The following is a 25,036-nucleotide window of genomic DNA, read 5'->3' as shown; positions in this document are numbered from 1 at the left end:
TCAGGGAAAATACCAACCCAATGTTTATATCCCAGGACAAATTAGCTAGGAACAGCAAGCTAGCTAGCTAAATTGCCTTAAATGTTTAATGCTTTTGGACCTGTCCCCAAATTAATATAGTTGGTTCAGAGTTTGTTTCGATATTTCAACCTGCGTGTCCTGATCGTGTCTGGTGTGGGTGGACAAAATCAATTCTGTCTGTCTCTCCTTGTGGTGTGGGTTCTGCCTCACCGGTTACTTGGTATTCAGTGAGAGATGTATTTATTATCCAGCAGGGCCTGGCAGTGATTGGCTCCAACTTGTGGGGCTTGGCAGCAGCCGTTGCCAATCAAATCACAGTAATCCGGTGAAGGGCCAGAGGGCAATGAGCAGCGGCAGCCTGCCCAGCCCAGTCCTGCCCTGCTCAGCCTAGCCCAGCTTAGCTCAAGAGGCACTAAGTGGCAGAAACAACACAGACATGCACTGTTTGGCAAATCAATGCAGAATCACCAGCACAGTACTGGAAATATACTGTAGAAAATCCCTTTGTTTGAGAAGGGAATTTTCCCTGATAGTCTCGTCCTACAAGATTCAACTTCCTTTATCAATATTCATATCAATACTGCAAGGGCACTGTCTCATAGTGCAGTGTTTCCTAACTCCAGTCCTCTAGTACCACCAACAGAATCAGGGTATGATTGGGTGTGCTTGTCTGTCGCTACAACAAACATGTGCTGTTGGGGGTACTGGACTGGAGTTGGAAATTAAACACTGTCATAGTTGGTGAGAAAATAATGATATTGTTCACAAATTGATGGTTTGGCTAGGCATGACTATGACGGAAATGAAACATGTGCTTACTCACCACACTATCTCAGAAACAGCTTGGCTAAGTACCTCGACAAACACTTTGAACAGTTTGAGGAAAACAAATCAGTCTTTCATGCAATCTCACACGATCTCAAAGAGAGCAAAGAGAGACTGGCACATCATGGTCAGATTGACTGTTATATGTTTATTAAATGTCCATGCGAGTCTACAGACAAAGGCTCCATCCGTTTAAGATAAAGGGCCAGTCTAGTATATCAGTCCTGTCGCCACTCACATGGCTCTGAACATTTACAGCATTTTAAAGGGGTTGCAAAGCAAGATCACATCATATCATAACATTGACATTGAAAGAAGTATAGAAGCAGCGTAGAAGGAGTGATGAGGTACATTATGTACCACTGGACCTGGCATTCAGAACAACAGGGGAGTCACAGGGTACATGGCTGTCCAGTATAGCAGAATATTGGACAATCTGTCTCCCAGTAACAGCTCAAAGCCACATGGATAGACATGGATTTCATGGAGTCGCACCTAAAAATTATAAACTGGGTGGTTCGAGCCCTGAATGCTGATTGTCTGAGAGCCGTGGTATACCACGGGTATGACAAAACATTTCATTTTACTGCTCTAATTACGTTGTTAACCAGTTTATAATAGCAATAAGGCACCTCTGGGGTTTGTGGTATATGGCCAATATACCACAGCTACAGGCAGTATCTAGGTACCGCGTTGTGTCGGCCCTTAGCCATGGTATATTGGTCATATACCATAAGGACACTTATTGCTTAAGTATACTATGGTATAAATACTATAGTATTCACTGTAGTGTTTTTGCAGACTTTGTAGTATTCACTGTAGTATTTGCTGTAGTATTTACAGTAAACTATAGTATAGTAAAAGAACTGTAGCATATACTGTAGTAATTAATGTAGTTTTTTGTGGACTGTACTATACTGTAGTGTTTTTGCAGACATTACTAGTATTAGTATTTACTGTAGTGTTTTTGTTTAATTATCTTTAACATAGAAGTGGAGGCTTTCTCCTTCAGGAAACATACTGGAGAAATACTTAAAGAGCACATTTTCCATAACCTGTAGGTAGGTAGGACTGGGGTCTGAATGGATAGTAAGGAACAATAACCTGTAGGTTACACAATATACTGTATGGTCTATAAATAGAATGTTGGTTTCTCATTTATGGGTGGCAAAAATTGTGATATGGGGGAGGGGAATGGGCAGGGTATATGCAAATAAGATACTGTAGTATTTACTATAGTTTAAAAAGGGTTTTTTGCTGACATTAATGTAGTATTTACTAGTGTTTTTTTCGTGGATACTGTAGTATCTACTTTAGTATTTTACAGTGTACTACAACATTCTATAGTAAGTACTACATATGATCGAGGGATACTACAGTGTGTAGTAGTGATGGGGGACAAAATTGATATTGTTACATATCGGGATATTATTTTTGATGATACATATAGTATCGTTTTGACAATATTGCAGTATTATTTATGCGCTAGTTGGCTGTACCTGCACCAAAACTCCAGTGTGTTTCCTTCATAACTTGTTCTCCATCTTTTTAAATAGGGAGCCAATTTGTATTCAGCACTTTTATTTCCATGACTGATGAAACTCATGTTCTCATGGCTCTCTTGTCCATCTGCAGCAGAGATATGGTAAGCAATATGTTTGGAACATCGAATTGCAATAAAATCACAGTATCGAATCGCAATACATATAGAATCGTGAGAATCGTAAAAATCGCAATACATATCACATCGGCTAACGTGATAATATCTAGTGTGTAGTATAGTATTCTACAGTATAATATAGAATTCTATAGTGTATTATTCTATAGTGAACTGTTATATTTTTTCATGTGTGGTCTTTATTGAGTTGTAGGCAATTTGTTTATGCAGCTATTATTTCCTTACTAGGCTAGGTTAAACACACTTGCTTATCGGTAAACCTAAAATTTCATGCAGGGTGGAGGTGTTTGCAGCATCCCTTTAAAGTGAGCAACGTCTGTAATAAAACATGTAACATAGATGAATAAGCATTGTGTGCGACTTCAAATATATACATGTATACACTTGCCCTAATTATAGAGGTGATCTCGATGCAATGGATGCAGGTTAACTAGGATGTCAGTGTGTGGGAACATATTTTCGGGTTTGGGCCAATCAAAACACACGAGCAAAATAATATGGTGAAGTTTATATTTCCACAGCAACAACTCCAATTAAGCCCTTGTCATCCTATCCTTATACAGTACAAACTGTATATTTACATAAATATGTGTATTTACATTTGTCTAGTAGGTCAGTTCTAGTACTGTACAAGCCATTATTGCAAGTTTTAAAATGAAGGAAAATGATAGGTAAAGAAACACATAGGGCCGTGAAAAAGTATTTTCCCCCTTTCTATTTGTCTCTACTTTTGCATCATTTTTATAATGAATTATCAAATCTTCAACTAAAACTTAATATTAGATCAAGGGAACCTGAGTGAACAAATAACACAACAATTACATGGATCTAAGTCCTGAGGCAGCAAAGCATCCCCAAACCATCACACTACCACCTCTATGCTTGACCGTTGGTACATGGTTCTAACTGTGGAATGCAGTGTTTGGTTTTTGCCAGGCATAATGGGAACCATGTCATCCAAAAAGTTATACTTTTAAATCATCTATCCATAGAACATTATTCCAAGAGTCTTGATATTCATCCAGGTGCTTCCAGGTTGTAACGATCGTCATAATGGGTAGACCAAGGCGCAGCGTGATTTGGGTTCATCATATTTATTTTAAATGTGAACCAGCAACAAAACAATAAAGAGAAACAAACAAACGTACAGCCTTGTAGGGCTCAAAAGCAACAATACAAAAACAAGATCCCACAAACAACAGGTGGGAAAAAAAGCTACCTAAATATGATCCCCAATCAGAGACAACGATAGACAGCTGCCTCTAATTGGGAACCATACCAGGCCAACAAAGAAATACAAAAACTAGACTACACATAGAAATAATAAACTAGGACACCCCCCAGTCACGCCCTGACCTACTCCATCATAGAAAATAAAGGCTTTCTATGGTCAGGACATGACACAGGTGCTTTTTACTTGAGTCAACTTTTTGGACGACATGGGTCCCATTATGCCTGGCAAAAACCAAACACTGCATTCCACAGTTAGAACCTCATACCAATGGTCAAGCATAGAGGTGGTAGTGTGATGGTTTGGGGATGCTTTGCTGCCTCAGGACTTGGATGACATGCCTTAATAGAAGGAACAATGAATTCTGCTCTGTATCAGAGAATTCTACAGGAGAATGTCAGGCTATCCATCTGCGAGCTGAAGCTGAAGTGCAGCTGGGTCATTCAGTAAGACAATGATCCAAAACACACAATCAAGTCTACATGAAAATGGCTAAAATGCAACAAATTTGAAGTTTTGGAATGGCCTAGTCAAAGTCCAGAGCTAATCCCTATTGAGATGTTGTGACAGGACTTGAACCGAGCAGTTCATGCTTGAAAACTCACAAATGTCGCTGCGTTAAAGCAGTTCTGCATGCAAAAGTGGGCTAACATTCCTCCACAGCGATGTGAGAGACTGATCAACAACTACAGGAAGCATCTGGTTGCAGTCATTGCAGCTTAAGGTGGCAGAACCAGTTATTGAGTGTAAGGGGGCAATTACCTTTCACACAGGGGAATTGGGTGTTGCATAACTTTGTTAATTAAATAAATAACATAAGTATAAATGTTTTTGTTATTTGTAAACTCAGGTTCCCTTTATCTAACATTAGCTTTTGGTTGAAGATCTGATAACATTTAGTATCAAAAATATGCAAAAATAGAGAATCAGAAAAGGGCAAATACTTTTTCACGAAACATGTAGATGTAAATATAGGTAAATAAACACACAAACAAATACCCACACATTAATACACAATATAAGTCCCACATGGGACCATATAAACATGTATAGTATGCTCGGTGACTATTAACAGGTGGCATAATCAAATGCAAACTAAGTAACAAATGGAGAGACCCCAGAGAACATGACGGTTGACTTTGCGTGTAGAGAGGTGAGGAGAGATGATGTCTTTTTAGGGCCTGATTACATTCTTCAGTTCAGCACTGTTTGTGAACTTTACTGTTCCTAAATCTAAGGACCACAGGAGAACCACCAGAACCATGGTTGTCCCTACTAGAGAGCAGTGGGATGTGTAGCTGGCCACATCTGATGGTCGACAGACCAGGCAGTCCAGAGAACCAGAGAGGAGGAGGCAGTGAGGAAAAAGCAGTGGAGAAGGCAGCAGTGGAGAAGGCAGCAAGGGAAAGAGAGATTTTATGAGACACATCCCACATCGCACAAACACAGCCATGCAGCCCGGCTCCCACTAACAAACAGGGAGCAGCTGAGGGAAAGCAACAGGTTCGCTGGCGAGCTCCTCCTCTTGTCCTTTTTCTCATCCTCCGCTTCCTGCTTTTCCTTCTTGTGAATGCTCCCCACCTCTCATGTGTGCTCAGTCGGTGTGATTAGCGGAGGGGGTTTCAGAGTGGGTGCCATGGTAACGCCAGGGCAGACAGGAGGATGAGGGTGATGGTGATAGCTGGGTGGGGTGTTGGGGTGTGACCCGCAGCTCTCACAGCTACCTGTGGTGGGGGTTGGGCAGTGGGGACGTGCCATGGGGGCTCCCTGACTGCTGGGCTCTTCCCAAAAGGAACATGAGTGCTGGCCACGTCCACTCTCTCATCTGCAGAGGGAGACAGAGAAAGAAACCAGATAGAGCTGCTGCTGTCAAGACAAAGAGGTAGAGAGGGAAAGAACGAGAAGATGTAGATAAAGACAGAGGGAGTGAGGTATCCTAAAACACAAAGACAGACACACACAGACTTTTGTGCGCACACACACATATACAAACACACAGCTCTGTTCCAGGAGATCTACAAAACCTTGCACTTGCTACTGACCAGTGGCGGTCAGTGCCGTTTATGATGAAGGAGGAAGATATATATATTTTTTTCATGAGCATGGCCTTATTTGTATTATTGCATTTTGGATGACTGTCATTCATATTCCATTCACCCAGTTCAATGTAACGTAGATAGGTTTAGGGTACTACATGATACTCAAATTTCCCTATACCCATCATGAGGTTGCTACAACCTAGCCTATGAAAGAAAGTTTACAAAGTAAGTGCACACAGGTCAAGAGAAACATTTTAGATGACATACAGTGACACATTCAATACCGCCTTGCACACTCTTGCCTGTATCTAGCTTATCTAGGATGTAATCATTAGTCCAACAGTTGCAAACAAGAGTTTCTATTGGACAAATTCTGGTATTTCTATCCCCGTTTTGTTTGCTTCCGTTTAAGAAATGTTTTTCAACAGAATTGGTGAAATGAATACACCACAGATCATGCATAAATACAGTTCACTTTCATAGCAGCCACGTTGTATTCATTCAAGCTACTATGCACTCTCCTCCTTTCACCATTTCCCTTCGTTTGTGGACTTCAATGAACAACACATCTGCTGTATGTGACCAGGAGGAAAAACGTTTCAAGCAAATCCATGACATAACCGCTACACACAGCCTACATCATTAGCTATATTAGCTAAAGTAACAACCTAGTCAACATAGCTAATATAACTAAAGTGTTAGTAAACCCGCTACAATCACGCAGAAACCTTACAGTGTATAGTTAGTAAGCAGTTAGACCGGTGGCAATAAATTAATAAAACCAAAAGCTTACCTTGACTTGGAAGAGTTCCAGTGTTGTGTTGTATATTCATAGCCAACTAGCTAACATAGCATCCCTCTGTTTGAGCCAGGTGTTTGAGTAACTAAACTAGCCAGCTGCATTTACTAGCTAAGGAAATAAAACTGAAAGTTATTTTTTTTAATGAAATCTCTCTCTTTCTCTCTCCCTTGCTTCTCCTTCATTTTTGAAAAAATGTATTTGAAAACTGTTCAACCATTGTCTTTCTCTGTCTTTGAGTCAACTACTCACCACATTGTATGCACTGCAGTGCTAGCTAACTGTAGCTTATGCTTTCAGAACTAGATTAATTCTCTGATTCTTTGATTGGGTGGACAACATGTCAGTTCATGCTGCAAGAACTCTGATAGGTTGGAGGACGTCCTCCGGAAGTGTTCATAATTACTGTGTAAGTCTATGGAAGGGGGTGAGAAACAAGCCTCCAAGGATTTGTATTGAAGTCAAAGTACAAAGAGGAGGACGGAAGCTAGCTGTGCTACCCTACAGAGTGCTGTTGAGGCTACTATAGACCTTCATTGCAAAACAGTGTGTTTTAATCAATTATTTGGTGACATGCGAATATATTTAGTATAGTTTAATCTAGAAAGGGTAACTTTGTCAATGTTTTCCCATTTTTATTTGTATGAAATTCACTGAGGAGGATGGTCCTCCCCTTCCTCCTCTCAGGATCCTCCATTGCTACTGACAGGTAACACACACAAAACAGGGAGACAAAACATGAATGTATACAGTAAATACGTGAAAACAACTTTGTCACAGAATAACTTCAAATCCGTTTTACATCATTTCTACCAGCATGTCATATGTGCAACCAAAGGAAAAAAACTCTAGACCACCTTTACTCCACACATAGAGATGCATACAAAACTCTCCCCCACCCTCCATTTTGCAAATCTGACCATAATTCTATCCTCCTGATTCCTTCGTCCAAGCAAAAACTAAAGCAGGAAGTACCAGTGACTCGCTCAATACGGAAGTGGTCAGATACTATGTTACAGGACTGTTTAGCTAGCACAGACTGGAATATGTTCCGGGATTCATCCAAGGGCATTGAGGAGTATACCACCTCAGTCATCGGCTTCATCAATAAGTGCATCTACGATGTTGTCCCCACAGTGACCGTACATACTTATCCCAACCAGAAGTCATGGATTTTTTTTATTGTTTATTATTTATTTATTTTCTCCCCAATTTCATGGTAGTTATAGTCTTGTCCCATCGCTGAAACTCCTGTACGGACTCTTGAGAGAATATCGAGAGCCGTACGTCCTCCGAAACACAACCCAGCCGAGCAACACTGCTTCAAGACACAATGACGCTTAACCCAGAAGCCAGCCTTTTATGCTCGCTTCGAGGCAAGCAACACTGAATCATGCACAAGAACGCTCTCGGTAGCCGATTTGAGCAAGAACTTTAAACAGGTAAACATTCACAAAGCCACAGGGCCAGATGGATTACCAGGAAGTGTACTCAAAGCATGTCCGGACCAACTGGCAAGTGTCTTCACTGACATTTTCAACCTCTCCCTGACCGAGTCTGCAATACCTACATATTTCAAGCAGACGACTATAGTCCCTGTGCCCAAGAAAGTGAAGGTAACCTGCCTAAATGATTACCCCCGTAGCACTCACGTCTGTAGCCATGAAGTGCTTTGAATGGCTGGTCATAGCTCACATCAACAGCATCCTGCCGGATACCCTAGATCCACTCCAATTCGCATACCGCCCCAACAGATCCACAGATGATGCAATCTCAATCGCACTCCACATCTATGTGAGAATGCTGTTCATTGACTACAGCTCAGCGTTTAACACCATAGTACCCACGAAGCTCATCACTATGCTAAGGACCCTGGGACTAAACACCTCCCTCTGCAACTGGATCCTGGACTTCCTGACGGGCCGCCCCCAAGTGGTAAGGGTAGGCAACAACACATCTGCCACGCTGATCCTCAACACTGGGACCCCTCAGGGGTGTGTACTTAGTCCCCTCCTGTACTCCCTGTTCACCCACGACTGCATGGCCAAACATGACTCCAACAGCATCATTAAAATCAAATCAAATCAAATGTATTTGTCACATGCAGATGTTAATGCGAGTGTAGCGAAATGCTTGTGCTTCTAGTTCCGACAATGCAGTAATAACCAACCAAGTAATCTAACCTAACAATTCCAAAACTACTACCTTATACACACAAGTGTAAAGGGATAAAGAATATGTACATAAAGATATGAATGAGTGATGGTACAGAACGGCATAGGCAAGATGCAGTAGATGGTGTGTGTGTGTGTATACATATGAGATGAGTAATGTAGGGTATGTAAACAAAGTGGCATAGTTTAAAGTGGCTAGTGATACATGTATTACATAAAGATGCAGTAGATGATATAGAATACAGAATATACATATACATATGAAATTAATAATGTTAGGGTATGTAAACATTATATTAAGTAGCATTGTTTAAAGTGGCTAGTGATATATTTTACATACATTTTCATCAATTCCCATTATTAAAGTGGCTGGAGTTAAGTCAGTGTGTTGGCAGCAGCCACTCAATGTTAGTGGTGGCTGTTTAACAGTCTGATGGCCTTGAGATAGAAGCTGTTTTTCAGTCTCTCGGTCCCTGCTTTGATGCACCTGTACTGACCTCCCCTTCTGGATGATAGTGGGGTGAACAGGCAGTGGCTCGGGTGGTTGTTGTCCTTTATGGCCTTCCTGTGACATCGGTGGTGTAGGTGTCCTGGAGGGCAGGTAGTTTGCCCCCGGTGATGCGTTGTGCAGACCTCACTACCCTCTGGAGAGCCTTACGGTTGTGGGCGGAGCAATTGCCGTACCAGGCGGTGATACAGCCCGACAGGATGCTCTCGATTGTGCGTCTGTAGAAGTTTGTGAGTGCTTTTGGTGACAAGCCGAATTTCTTCAGCCTCCTGAGGTTGAAGAGGCGCTGCTGCGCCTTCTTCACGATGCTGTCTGTATGGGTGGACCAATTCAGTTTGTCTGTGATGTGTACGCCGAGGAACTTAAAACTTGCTACCCTCTCTACTACTGTCCCATCGATGTTGATAGGGGGGTGCTCCCTATGCTGTTTCCTGAAGTCCACAATCATCTCCTTAGTTTTGTTGACGTTGAGTGTGAGGTCATTTTCCTGACACCACACTCCGAGGGCCCTCACCTCCTCCCTGTAGGCCGTCTCGTCGTTGTTGGTAATCAAGCCTACCACTGTAGTGTCGTCCGCAAACTTGATGATTGAGTTGGAGGCGTTTATGGCCACGCAGTCGTGGGTGAACAGGGAGTACAGGAGAGGGCTCAGAACGCACCCTTGTGGGGCCCCAGTGTTGAGGATCAGCGGGGTGGAGATGTTGTTACCTACCCTCACCACCTGGGTGCGGCCCGTCAGGAAGTCCAGTACCCAGTTGCACAGGGCGGGGTCGAGAAGGGTTAGGGCAGTGTGCAGTGTGGTTGAGATTGCATCGTCTGTGGACCTATTTGGGTGGTAAGCAAATTGGAGTGGGTCTAGGGTGTCAGGTAGGGTGGAGGTGATATGGTCCTTGACTAGTCTCTCAAAACACTTCATGATGACGGAAGTGAGTGCTACGTGGCAGTAGTCGTTTAGCTTAGTTACCTTAGCTTTCTTGGGAACAGGAACAATGGTGGCCCTCTTGAAGCATGTGGGAACAGCAGACTGGGATAAGGATTGATTGAATATGTCCGTAAACACACCAGCCAACTGGTCTGCGCATGCTCTGAGGGCGCGGCTGGGGATGCCGTCTGGGCCTGCAGCCTTGCGAGGGTTAATACATTTAAATATTTTACTCACGTCGGCTGCAGTGAAGGAGAGTCCGCATGTTTTGGTTGCGGGCCGTGTCAGTGGCACTGTATTGTCCTCAGAGCGGGCAAAAAAGTTATTTAGTCTGCCTGGGAGCAAGACATCCTAGTCCATGACGGGGCTGGTTTTCTTTTTGTAATCCGTGATTGACTGTAGACCCTGCCACATACCTCTTGTGTCTGAGGCGTTGAATTGCGACTTTGTCTCTATACTGACGCTTAGCTTGTTTGATTGCCTTGCGGAGGGAATAGCTACACTGTTTGTATTCGGCCATGTTTCCGGTCACCTTGCCCTGTTTAAAAGCAGTGGTTTGTGCTTTCAGTTTCACGCGAATGCTGCCATCAATCCACGGTTTCTGGTTTGGGAATGTTTTAATCGTTGCTATGGGAACGACATCTTCAATGCATGTTCTAATGAACTCGCTCACCGAATCAGCGTATTCGTCAATGTTGTTGTTGGACGCAGTGCGGAACATATCCCAGTCCACGTGATGGAAGCCGTCTTGGAGCGTGGAATCAGATCGGTCGGACCAGCGTTGTACAGACCTGAGCGCGGGAGCTTCTTGTTTTAGCTTCTGTCTGTAGGCAGGGAGCAACAAAATGGAGTCGTGGTCAGCTTTTCCGAAAGGAGGGCGGGGGAGGGCCTTATATGCGTCGCGGAAGTTAGAATAGCAATGATCCAAGGTTATACCAGCCCTGGTTGCGCAATCGATATGCTGATACAATTTAGGGAGTCTTGTTTTCAGATTAGCCTTGTTAAAATCCCCAGCTACAATGAATGCAGCCTCAGGATATGTGGTTTCCAGTTTGAAAAGAGTCAAATAAAGTGTGCTGACGACACAACAGTGACATGCCTGATAACCGACAACAATGAGACAGCCTATAGGGAGGAGGTCAGACACCTGGCAGTGTGGTGCCAGGACAACAACCTCTCCCTCAGTGTGAGCAAGACAAAGGAGATGATTGTGGATTACAGGAAAAGGCAGGCCGAACAGACCCCCATTAACATCAACGGAGCTGTAGTGGAGCGAGTCGAGACAGTCGTGAAGCATGACAACACCTTTTCCCCTTCAAGAGACTGAAATTTGGCATGGGTCCCCAGATCCTCAAAAAGTTTTACAGCTGCACCATCAAGAGCATCCTGACCGGTTGCATCACTGCCTGGTATGGCAACTGCTCGGCATCTGACCATACGGCTCAGTACATCACTGAGGCCAAGCTTCCTTCCATCCAGGACCTATATAATAGGCGGTGTCAGAGGAAAGCCCATAAAATTGACTCCAGTCACCCAAGTCATATACTGTTTTCTCTGCTACCGCACGGCAAGCAGTGCCGGAGCATCTAGGACCAAACGTCTCCTTAACAGCTTCTACCCCCAAGCCATAAGACTGCTGAACAATTAATCAAATGGCCACTGGACTATTTATATTGACACCCTCCCCCCTCCATTTGTTTTTTGAACAATGCTGCTACCCGCTGTTTATTATCTATGCAGTCACTTCACACCTACAGTTGAAGTCGGAAATTTACATACACTTAGGATGCAGTCTTTAAAACCCTATTTCAAACACTCCACACCTTTCTTGTTAACAAACTATAGTTTTGGCAAGTCGGTTAGGACATCTACTTTGTGCATGACACAAGTCATTTTTCCAACAATTGTTGATAGACACATTACTTAACTTATAATTCACTGTATCACAATTCCAGTGGGTCAGAAGTTACACTAAGTTGACTGTGCCTTTAAATAGCTTGGAAAATTCCAGAAAATTATGTCATGGCTTTAGAAGCTTCTGATAGGCTAATTGACATCATTTGAGTCAATTGGAGGTGTACCTGTGGATGTATTTCAAGGCATATCTAAAAACGCAGTGCCTCTTTGCTTCACAACATGGGAAAATCAAAAGAAATCGGCCAAGACCTCAGAAAAGAAATTGTAGACCGTCTGGTTCATCCTTGGGAGAAATTTCCAAACGCCTGAAGGTACCACGTTCATCTGTACAAACAATAGTACGCAAGTATAAACACCATGGGATCACACAGCCGTCATACCGCTCAGGAAGAAGGCGCGTTTTGTCTCCTAGAGATGAATGTACTTTAGTGCGAAAAGTGCAAATCAATCCCAGAACAACAGCAAAGGACCTTGTGAAGATGCTGGAGGAAACAGGTACAAAAGTATCTATATCCACAGTAAAACGAGTCCTATATCAACATAACCTGAAAGGCCGCTCAGCAAGGAAGAAGCCACTGCTCCAAAACCGCCATAAAAAAGCCAGACTACGGTTAGCAACTGCACATGGGGACAAAGATCGTACTTTTTGGAAGCCGAAGAACACCATCCCAACCGTGCCACACGGGGAGGGACTCTAGGAGGGACTGGTGCACTTCAAAAATAGATGGCATCATGAGGATGGAAAATTATGTGGATATATTGAAGCAACATCTCAATACATCAGTCAGGAAGTTAAAGCTTGGTCGCAAATGGGTCTTCCAAATGGACAATGACCCCAAGCATACTTCCAAAGTTGTGGCAAAATGGCTTAAGGAAAACAAAGTCAAGGTATTGGAGTGGCCATCACAAAGCCATGACCTCAATCCTATAGAAGATTTGTGGGCAGAACTGAAAAACTGTGTGCGAGCAAACCTGACTCAGTTACACCAGCTCTGTCAGGAGGAATGGGCCACAATTCACCCAACTTATAGTGAGAAGCTTGTGGAAGGCTACCCAAAATGTTTGACCCAAGTCAAACAATTTAAAGGCAATGCTACCAAATACTAATTAAGTGTATGTAAACTTCTGACCCACTGGGAATGTGATGAAAGAAATAAAAGCTGAAAATATTTATTTTCACTACTATTATTCTGACATTTCACATTCTTAAAAAAAAGTGTTGATCCTAACTGACCTAAGACAGGACATTTTTACTAAGATTAATTGTTGAAAAACAGAGTTCGAATGTATTTGGCTAGGGTGTATGTAAACTTCCGACTTCAACTGTACCTACATGTACAAATTACCTCGACTAACCTGTACCCACGCACATTGACTCGGTACCGGTACCTCCTGTATATAGCCTTGTTATTGTTATTTTATTGTGTTACTTTTTATAATTTTATACTTTATTTGGTAAATATTTTCTTAACAAACACTTCTTGAACTGCACTGTTGGTTAAGGTCTTGTAAGTAAGTATTTCACGGTGGTCTACACTTGTTGTATTCTGTGCATGCGAGAAATAAAGTTTCACTTGATTTGACTTAACTGGGTTTCATCCGTTCTTTGGGTTTTTCACCCCAGAGAGCTGGGGAGGCTCAGCTATGAATCAATAACACGCTGGGGTGAGTAAATCACTGAGACAGGAGGGGGAATGATAGCGGTATGTAGTGAATGTAATGGCAGGTAACAACATAAACCTGACGTCACTAACAGCTGATGGCCTCATAGGATGAATTAAACACAGATTCACAGACACACAAGCTCCTGTGTGTGTATGTATAGTAAGCAAGAACACACATACATACATAGTAATTAGATAAACATTTGCATACGCCTACTGCTTTTGGTCGGATGGCCGTCCACACTGTCATTAACTCCCCTCCGTATTTATTTGGACAGTTAAGCTAAAAAATAAATGTTCTCTCTTTATCCGGCATTTTGGATTTGAGATCAAATGTTTCATGAGATGACGGTACAGAATTTCAACTTTTATTTGAGGATATTTTCATACAGTATCTGTATTACTGTTTAGAAATGAATGCACTTTATATATTTAGTCCTGCCATTTGAAGAAGTCATAAATATTTGGACTACACTGTAGTGTTTGGTCCCATATTCCTAGCACACAATGACTACATCAAGCTTGTGACTCTACAAACTTGTTGGATGTATTTGCAATTTGGTTTGGATGTGTTTCCGATTTATTTTGCCCAATAAGAACAGAAAGGTGAATCATGTTTTGTGTCATTTTGAAGTCACTTTGATTGTAAATAAGAATAGAATATGTTTAGCACTTCCACATTAATGTGGATGCTACCATTATTATAATTATGAGTTCTCAAGTTAGAGGCACAAAGATCATACCCCCCAAAACATGCTAACCTTCCGTTATTGGCAATACACTATATGTGAATTTGTCCAAATACTTATGACTTCTTCAAATGGGGGGACTAGATACATAAAGTGATTTCATTTCTTAAAGGTAAAACAGATATGTATGAACATGCCATCCAATAAAAGGTGACATTCTGTTGTCACCTCATATAATTGGTTTTATCTCAAATCCAAAATGCTGGAGTTGAAGAGAAATTAAAACATTTTAGCTTCACTGTCCAAATAAATACAGAGGGGAGTGTACAGACACACACATGTGCGTGCGAGCATGAGGTAAGTTTTCTTCAGTGTGTAGATAGTTTATCTCCTTGTCCAGGCGAGACACTCAGTAGGAGCTGGCTGGCTTGGTTTGTCCTCAGGGAGAGTTGTTACGTGGTTCCAGCAGATACACAGCAGATGTCTGGAGAACACACTCCAGGTTCTCCTCTCCTGCTCAATGGCACTATGCGTGTGTGTTTGTATGTGTGTGAGAGAGAAAGAGTAGCGAGACAGTGAAAGAGGAGCGAGGGAGAGGCAGAGAGAGAGAATGTGTCCATGCGTGTCTGTCTGTCTGTGCGTGCCTGCCCTCCCACCCATCTGTGTGCGCGCCTGTGCTGGTGTCTGCTGGCATGCATTTCACTCCTTGACAAAACCTCTCCCTGCTCCCAGGAGTGTTGGCTGAGCTATATTAGTGGATTAAGACAGTACAGGCCGAGGGGAGAAACAGACACACCTGCTGAGCCTGAAACTCAATTCCCCAGTTACAATGGCCATTGTGCTCACAGTACAATAGACAAAGGAGCACTTTATCTCCCAACGCAATGAGGTGAGCTGTTTATGCTCACTATAAAAAGAAACAGATTAATATCAGAGATTAACTAACCCCCCCTATTGACTATATCGACTTTGTTGCCAGGATGTGAGCATCCCAATGTGTTTGCCAGGATGTTTACAAATGTATTGTTGAATGTGAATCTGTGCATGAGTCCACAACAGATGATTTAATAGCACCAGAATGTTTACTGTCTCTCTGCATCTGTCCTAGATTTCATACTATTGCAGTCACTGGCTGTGAGGAAACTTCTATTCTCTGGAGAGTCAGGCTCATTCTCATTCAATCTGGGGCACTGGGACTAGCAGCAGTGTGTGTGTGTGTGCGTGTGTGTGTGTGCGTGTGTGTGTGTCTGTGTCTGTGTGTATGTGTGTGTGTGTGTGTTTAGAGGTCAGCGGTAATTGAGAGGGTTTAGGGAGGAGGACATGACAGAGAATAATGGTAGAGTAGTAGAGCTGGTGGTAACGGGGCACTAAGCCTTGTGCCTACCCTGTTTACATGCCCTGCAGCACTGCTGTCTCCTAGCAACAGCCTCAGAACATGTCACTGTTGATAGAGTGGAGACACAGAGCCCTTTGGTGAGTGATGAGCAACACCCAGAGAGAGTCCCCATGCTAATGGAGCCTTTTTTACCTTTTCTCAGGAAGAGGTTAATGTGTCGGTGTGTGTGTGTGTGTTTTTGCATGTGTGTATGTTTGTGTGCCGTTGCCATTTCCAGGAATCTTCAGTACCAAGCTCCATAGGGATAATATCCGTAATTACCCGTCTGCCTACGTGGCCACGTCTGTGTCTATGTGCAGGTATATACAGTGACTGATATGTGAAGTGTAAATGAGTGTGTTTATACATATGTGAATGTGACATGCTATGAATATTTGATGTTAATGTGTGTAATTACAGAGTATACTGTAGGAATGAGTATGGCCCAGTTAAAACAACAGGTTGATCCACTACATTGTAAAGTGTTAGTAGTGAGACAGTCAGGGACACTGTCAGGTTTGATGTTTGCATCCTGTATGGTGGCCAGACTGCATGTCTGATAGACACGTAAGCTCCTACAGATCTGGTCTGAGGATAGTGAGTCCCTCAGCTCTGCCTGCTTTCAGCTTGGTCATGGTGGCAGTGGGTGAGGGGGGCGTATGCGAGGGGTTTGCTATGGGGTCCTCCGGTGGCCCTCGAGCATAGTGACGGGAAATAAATCACACAGCCTGGAGACATCGCCGTGACAACCCAGGGGAATTCGCCCAGCGAGCGGAGCCAGACAGGGTGAAATATGGAGGAGATCTCAGGGCCAGCTGCAGATGGCTGCCTCCCTGCGTGCCTCTGCCTCCCTCCCTGTCTGCCTGCCTCCCTCCCTCCGTCTCTCCCTACCTGCCTCTCTGCCTGCCTCCCTCCATCTCTCCCTACCTGCCTCTCTGCCTGCCTCCCTCCCTGTCTGCCTGCCTCCCTCCGTCTCTCCCTACCTGCCTCTCTGCCTGCCTCCCTCCGTCTCTCCCTACCTGCCTCTCTGCCTGCCTCCCTCCGTCTCTCCCTACCTGCCTCTCTGCCTGCCTCCCTCCGTCTCTCCCTACCTGCCTCTCTGCCTGCCTCCCTCCGTCTCTCCCTACCTGCCTCTCTGCCTGCCTCCCTCCGTCTCTCCCTACCTGCCTGTCTGCCTGCCTCCCTCCGTCTCCCCTACCTGCCTCTCTGCCTGCCTCCCTCCGTCTCTCCCTACCTGCCTTTCTGCCTGCCTCCCTCCGTCTCTCCCTACCTGCCTCTCTGCCTGCCTCCCTCCGTCTCTCCCTACCTGCCTCTCTGCCTGCCTCCCTCCGTCTCTCCCTACCTGCCTGTCTGCCTGCCTCCCTCCGTCTCTCCCTACCTGCCTCTCTGCCTGCCTCCCTCCACCTCTCCCTACCTGCCTCTCTGCCTGCCTCCCTCCGTCTCTCCCTACCTGCCTCTCTGCCTGCCTCCCTCCGTCTCTCCCTACCTGCCTCTCTGCCTGCCTCCCTCCGTCTCTCCCTACCTGTCTGCCTGCCTCCCTCCGTCTCTCCCTACCTGCCTCCCTCCCTGTCTGCCTGCCTCCCTGTCTCTCCCTACCTGCCTCTCTGCCTGGCTTCAGCAGAGCGTGTCGCTTCATCTCTCACATAGACATGTTGTTGAAAGGAGGAACACCACTCTACATCACTGTTTTTGTTTGTCACAATATTCTCCTGACTGCTAAGCTCCTGTCATACCTACAGGCAATTCCTCATGGTTTCTGGCTGAATGGAAATACACTGTGCTCTTTCCATGACATAGACTGACCAGGTGAAAGCTCTGATCCCTTCATGTCACTTGTTAAATCCACTACAATCAGCGTAGATAAAGGGGAAGAGACAGGTTAAAGAAGGATTTTGGCACCTTGTAGAGTCCATGCCCGGACGCATTGAGGCTGTTCTGAGGGCAAAAGGGGGTGCAACTCAATATTAGGAAGGTGTTCCTAATGTTTTGTATACTCAGTGTATATTTTACAGTATTATAATCAGGTGGTGTCCCGTTTCATCTGGACTGCCCTTCAGTGGATACGGTAACAGTCGTGTAACACACAGCTCTTTGACAAAGCAAGAATCCTATGTATGGTAAACAGGGGAACAAAATACTGCATTGTGCATCTGTTCGCCCAAAAACAACAGCTTTGGCAGGGCAGGAATGTTGAACATGCTTTGATGCCGTTAAGACAAAGGAAAGACGTAGTGTGTGTGCCACTCTTAACCATCTGAGAGAGTGCATCATGCTTCAGTGTCATGCTATACCAAGGCCACAGCCACCATGGCGCACGGAACACAAGACAACGTTCCGTCTGGGGATGGGACATTATTAAGAAGTGAGATCAGAAATGGGGAGCTGAGACTGGGAAAAGGTACATACTCTGTAAGAAGTCTGGACCATGAAGTGACACAGTGCCTGGCCAATGGTCAAAGTAGCAAACTGTAACCATGCATTTAAAGAGGAAGAGAAAGAGGAAAACAGGAAGTGAGAAAGGGACCGAGAAGACAGATGGAGCTGGACAGAAATTGAGGACGAGAGAGATCGAGAGGGGGAGGAAGAGCGGAAACTAACAAATGAGCTCAAATGCCGACAGATGACTATTACAGCCCACACCCTCCACCTTCCGACCCTAATGTCTGCTCTGTCAATCATCCCCATATCAAGGGCCTAAGGACGGCTCATTTTCTCATCTTTAGTGACAGCTAGTGGGAGAATTCACTCAGCACTGTGCTGTGTGACTGCATGCAGGTATGTCTGGGAGATGCCCCGTGACAACAAACAGGGGATGCAGCATGTCAGGGGCAGAACACAGTCAGGATTCAGAATAGCTGAGGGGAGGTCACCTTAATTATAGTTTACCATGCTGATGCGCCCCTTTGATGTGGAAAACCAGGAAAACTCCAGTCTTATAATTATCCTTACAGTACGTACACATACCAGGAAATAAGATATGGGCTGGGGTTTCACTGTGTGACACATGCAAACAGTGGTCTGAGCTCCTGCCAGAGACCTGTCTGGTACCGCAGCCTCCTTTGTGCTGTGTCTGTCTAAGACTGCTAATAGATACAGTATATGAGGAGGGTGGATTGAGGTGTGGACTGTGAAGGGATGAAAGACACAGTGAGAGAAGCAAGGGGTTTTCCATAGACTTGTTAGACATAGACAGACATAACTTGTCAAGCACTCAACACATGGAACATTCAGATATGGCATTCCTGAGATTCTTGGATGCCGTACTAACACTCAGATTGCACATAGTGTACAGTCCTAGAGATTCTCTCATTACATCCTCTACATGTAAAGTGTTGGTCCCATGTTTCATGAGCTGAAATAAAAGATCCCAGAAATTATCCATATACACAAAAAGTGTATTTCTCTCAAGTTTTGTGCACAAATTTGCTTACATCTGTGTTAGTGAGCATTTCTTATTTGCCAAGATAATCCATCCACCTGACAGGTGTGGCATATCAAGAAGCTGATTAAACAGCGTGATCATTACACAGTTGCACCTTGCGCTGGGGACAATGAACGGCCACTCTAAAATGTGCGTGCATTTGACATGCTGACTGCAGGAATTTCCACCAGAGATATTGCCAGAGAATTTAATATTAATTTCTCTACCATAAGCAACCTCCAACGTCGTTTTAGAGATTTTGACCGTACATCTAACCGCAGACCACGTGTATGGCAACGTGTGGGCGAGCGGTTTGCTGAAGTCAATGTTATCAACAAAGTGCCCCATGGTGGCGGTGTGGTTATGGTATGGGCAGGCATAAGCTACAGGCAACAAACACAATTGCATTTTATCAATGGCAATTTGAATGCATAGAGAGATACTGTGGCGAAATGTCACCCATTGAGCATGTTTGGGATGCTCTGGATCGAAATGTACGACAGCTTGTTCCAGTTTCCTCCAATATACAGCAACTTTGCACAGCCATTGAAGAGGAGTGGGACAACATTCCACAGAACACAATCAACAGCCTAATCAACTCTATGCAAAGGAGATGTGTCGCGCTGCATGAGGCAAATGGTGGTCACACCAGATACAGACTGGTTTTCTGATCCATGCCCTTCCTTTTTTTAAGGTATCTGTGACCAACAGATGCTTATCTGTATCCCCTGTCATGTGAAATACATAGATTAGGGCCTAATAAATGTATTTCAATTGACTGATTTCCTTATATAAACCGTAACTCAGTGAAACCTTTGAAATTGTTGCATGTTGCGTTTATATTTTTGTTCAGTATACATAGTTGAGGCTGTACCACAGGAGAACAGAAAAAACGCATGCGCATACACACACAAACACACACTGTACACCAACATTTACCCACTGATGTGATGTGACCTTGAGCGGGGCTGGAAGGGGGCGGGGGTGTAAAAGTATCCCTGTATTTCTAGTTGAATCAGTAATGAGCATTTCATTACCTTGGCCAATATCCCCTAGAGAGGACTGGCTACACCAACAAAGACCTGAGGCAGAGACTGTCCTGATTGTACACAGCTAGGCTAGACTGGCAGACACTACAGAGTTCTCTCTCTCCCTCAATTCAATTCAAGGGGCTTTATTTGCATGGGAAACATATGTTTACATTGCCAAAGCAAGTGAAATACGATAATAAACAAAAGTGAAATAAACAATAAACATTACTCACTAAAGTTCCAAAAGAATAAAGACATTTCAAATGTCATATTATGTCTATATACCGTGTTGTAACAATGTCCAAATAGTTGAAGTAAAAAAGGCAAAATAAATAAACATAAATATGGGTTGTATATCCAAGGGTATTTGTTTTTCACTGGTTGCCCTTTTCTTGTGGCAACAGGTCAGATATGGGTGTTTGTCAAAATTGGATTAGTTTTCGAATTATTTGTTGGTCTGTGTAATCTGAGGGAAATATGTGTCTCAAATATGGTCATACATGGGGCAGGAAGTTAGGAAGTGCAGCTCCGTTTCCTTTCTCAATAGCAAGGCTATGCTCACTGAGTCTGCACATAGTCAAATCTTCTGTTAATTTTGGGTCAGTCATAGTGGTCAGGTATTCTGCAGCTGTTATTTTACCTGAAATGCACATGGTCCTCTACTCCGACAATTAATTCACGCATAAAACGGTCAACCAAATCGTTTCTAGTCATCTCTCTTCCTTCCAGGCTTTTTCTTCCCTTGACTTTATATTGCAATTTGCAACTTTCATAAATTAGGTGCATTACTGCCACTAACCTTGTTCGTCTTTCAGTCACCCATGTGGGTATAACCAATGAGGAGATGGCACGTGTGTACCTGCTTCTATAAACCAATGAGGAGATGGGAGAGGCAGGACTTGCAGCGTGATCTGCGTCACAAATAGAACTGACTTCTATTTTAGCCCTTGGCAACGCAGACGCTCTTACTATTCTGGTTAGAGACAGTTTGCGCATCATCTGTGAAGGGATTAGTATACAGATTTGTACGAGATCTTCAGTTTCTTGGCAATTTCTTGCATAGAATAGCCTTAATTTCTCAGAACAAGAATAGACTGACAAGTTTCGGAAGAAAGTTCTTGGTTTCTGGCCATTTTGAGCCTGTAATTGAACCCACAAATGCTGATGCTTCAGATAGTCAACTAGTCTAAAGAAGGCCGGTTTTGTTGCTTCTTTAATCAGAACAACAGTTTTCAGCTGTGCTAACATAATTGTAAAATGGTTTTCTAATGATCAATTAGCCTTTTGAAATACTAAACTTGGATTAGCTAACACAAAGTGGCATTGGAACACAGGAGTGATGCTTGCTGATAATGGGCCTCTGTACGCCTATGTAGATATTCCATAAAAAAATCAGCCATTACTAGAACAGAGTGGCTAGAACAGGCAAGCCCCATACTATCGTGGAGGACTTAATTCTTCCTGCTACCGCAGATATGGCTGGGAATATGCTGGGGGAAAAGTCCCAAAAAACTATACAGACAATTCCTTCATCAAACATCACTGTTTCACGACGCATCAGTGACATGGCAGACATTTTGAAACAATTACTGCTCCGCATACAAGCGAATGAATTCTATGCTTTACAGCTGAAGGACTCAACAGATGGCGGGCCTGGCACAGCTCCTGGTATATGTCTGTTACGGTTATGGGGGGTCAATTAAGGAAGACATCCTCTTCTGCAAACCACTGGAAACCAGGACAACAGGAGAGGATATTTTTTAAGTACTGGACAGCTTTGTGACATCAAATGGACTTTGGTGGTCAAGATATGTTGGTATCTGTACTGATGGATATGTTGGTATTCGTACTGATGGCGCAAAAGCCATGACAGGAAGACATAGTGGAGTGGTAACACGTGTGCAAGCAGTTGCTCCCGATGCCACTTGAGTACACTGCAGCATCCACCGGGAGGCTCTTGCTGTCAAGGGAATGCCTGACAGCTTGAAAGACGTTTTGGACACTACAGTGAAAATGGTTAACTTTGTTAAAGCGAGGCCCCTGAACTCTCATGTATTTTCTGCACTATGCAATGATATGGGCAGCGACCATGTAACGCTTTTGCAACATATAGAGGTGCGCTGGTTATCAAGGGGCAAAGTATTGGAAAAAAAAAAAAAATTGAGAGGCGAGCTTAACGTTTTCTTTACTGACCATCATTTTCACTTGTCTGACCGCTTGCATGATGAGCTTCTCACACGACTGGCCTATCTAGATGATGTTTTTACATGGACTCTCCGCAATTATATTCAATGGGAGGGACAAAATTGAGGCTATGATTAAGAAGTTGAAGCTCTTCTCTGTCTGCATTAACAAGGACAACACACAGGTCGTTCCATCATTGTATGATACAGTGCCTTGCGAAAGTATTCGGCCCCCTTGAACTTTGCGACCTTTTGCCACATTTAAGGCTTCAAACATAAAGATATAAAACTCTATTTTTTTGTGAAGAATCAACAACAAGTGGGACACAATCATGAAGTGGAACAACATTTATTGGATATTTCAAACTTTTTTAACAAATCAAAAACTGAAAAATTGGGCGTGCAAAATTATTCAGCCCCCTTAAGTTAATACTTTGTAGCGCCACCTTTTGCTGCGATTACAGCTGTAAGTCGCTTGGGGTATGTCTCTATCAGTTTTGCACATCGAGAGACTGACATTTTTTCCCATTCCTCCTTGCAAAACAGCTCGAGCTCAGTGAGGTTGGATGGAGAGCATTTGTGAACAGCAGTTTTCAGTTCTTTCCACAGATTCTCGATTGGATTCAGGTCTGGACTTTGACTTGGCCATTCTAACACCTGGATATGTTTATTTTTGAACCATTCCATTGTAGATTTTGCTTTATGTTTTGGATCATTGTCTTGTTGGAAGACAAATCTCCGTCCCAGTCTCAGGTCTTTTGCAGACTCCATCAGGTTTTCTTCCAGAATGGTCCTGTATTTGGCTCCATCCATCTTCCCATCAATTTTAACCATTTCCCTGTCCCTGCTGAAGAAAAGCAGGCCCAAACCATGATGCTGCCACCACCATGTTTGACAGTGGGGTTGGTGTGTTCAGGGTGATGAGCTGTGTTGCTTTTACGCCAAACATAACGTTTTGCATTGTTGCCAAAAAGTTCAATTTTGGTTTCATCTGACCAGAGCACCTTCTTCCACATGTTTGGTGTGTCTCCCAGGTGGTTTGTGGCAAACTTTAACCGACACTTTTTATGGATATCTTTAAGAAATGGCTTTCTTCTTGCCACTCTTCCATAAAGGCCAGATTTGTGCAATATACGACTGATTGTTGTCCTATGGACAGAGTCTCCCACCTCAGCTGTAGATCTCTGCAGTTCATCCAGAGTGATCATGGGCCTCTTGGCTGCATCTCTGATCAGTCTTCTCCTTGTATGAGCTGAAAGTTTAGAGGGACGGCCAGGTCTTGGTAGATTTGCAGTGGTCTGATACTCCTTCCATTTCAATATTATCGCTTGCACCCTGCTCCTTGGGATGTTTAAAGCTTGGGAAATCTTTTTGTATCCAAATCCGGCTTTAAACTTCTTCACAACAGTATCTCGGACCTGCCTGGTGTGTTCCTTGTTCTTCATGATGCTCTCTGCGCTTTTAACGGACCTCTGAGACTATCACAGTGCAGGTGCATTTATACGGAGACTTGATTACACACAGGTGGATTGTATTTATCATCATTAGTCATTTAGGTCAACATTGGATCATTCAGAGATCCTCACTGAACTTCTGGAGAGAGTTTGCTGCACTGAAAGTAAAGGGGCTGAATAATTTTGCACGCCCAATTTTTCAGTTTTTGATTTGTTAAAAAAGTTTGAAATATCCAATAAATGTCGTTCCACTTCATGATTGTGTCCCACTTGTTGTTGATTCTTCACAAAAAAATACAGTTTTATATCTTTATGTTTGACGCCTGAAATGTGGCAAAAGGTCGCAAGGTTCAAGGGGGCCGAATACTTTCGCAAGGCACTGTATGTCTGTTTTTTGCCAATTCTAACCGCACACGTGTTGTTTGTGTACATGGATTTTATTATGTTGTATGTTTTCCCCCACAACACCACTTTCCATCAAATTGTATAGCGAACCTTCATGCTAAGTTGAGTCAAAAGCTTTTTTGAACTCAACAAAGCATGAGAAGACTTTGCCTTTGTTTTGGTTTGTTTGTTTGTCAATTAGGGTGTGCAGGATGAGTAAGTGGTCTGTCGTACTGTAATTTGGTCAAAAGCCAATTTGACATTTGCTCAGTACATTGTTTTCACTGAGGAAATGTACGAGTCTGCTGTTAATGATAATGCAGAGGACTTCTCCAAGGTTGCTGTTGACGCATATCCAATGGTAGTTATTGGGGTTGAATGTGTCTCCACTTTTATGTATTGGGGTGATCAGTTGGTTCCAAATATTGGGGGAGATGCCAGAGCTAAGGATGGTGTTAAAGAGTTTAAGTATAGCCATTTGTCACGTCCTGACTTTAGTTCCTTTTTTATGTCTCTATTTTAGTTTGGTCAGGGCATGAGTTGGGGTGGGCATTCTATGTTTGTTCTGTGTGTTATAGTTCTATCTGTTTGGCCTGGTATGGTTCCCAATCAGAGGCAGCTGTCAATCGTTGTCTATGATTGAGAACCATACTTAGGTAGCCTGTTCCCACCTGGTGGTTGTGGGTAGTTGTTTTCTGTGTCTGTGTTTTCACCTTACAGA

The 25,036-nt window shown here is 43.5% G+C and overlaps 1 protein-coding gene across 1 annotated transcript in view; it reads right to left on the bottom strand.

Moving 5' to 3' along the window:
* Nucleotides 1–974: 974 nt before the first annotated feature.
* LOC110521535 (glypican-5) overlaps nt 975–25,036 on the bottom strand; it is a 145,122-nt gene continuing 121,060 nt past the window's right edge. The window contains exon 9 of the mRNA XM_021599137.2: nt 975–5,580. Within this exon, the coding sequence (XP_021454812.2) occupies nt 5,378–5,580 (203 nt within the window). The 3' untranslated portion in view covers nt 975–5,377. The remainder of the gene's footprint in view (nt 5,581–25,036) is intronic.

This window comes from Oncorhynchus mykiss, chromosome 30 (assembly GCF_013265735.2).
Source record: "Oncorhynchus mykiss isolate Arlee chromosome 30, USDA_OmykA_1.1, whole genome shotgun sequence".
Lineage (NCBI taxonomy): Eukaryota > Metazoa > Chordata > Actinopteri > Salmoniformes > Salmonidae > Oncorhynchus > Oncorhynchus mykiss.
Note: the sequence above shows the minus strand (reverse complement) of the source record. Positions and strands in the feature narration are given on the sequence as shown.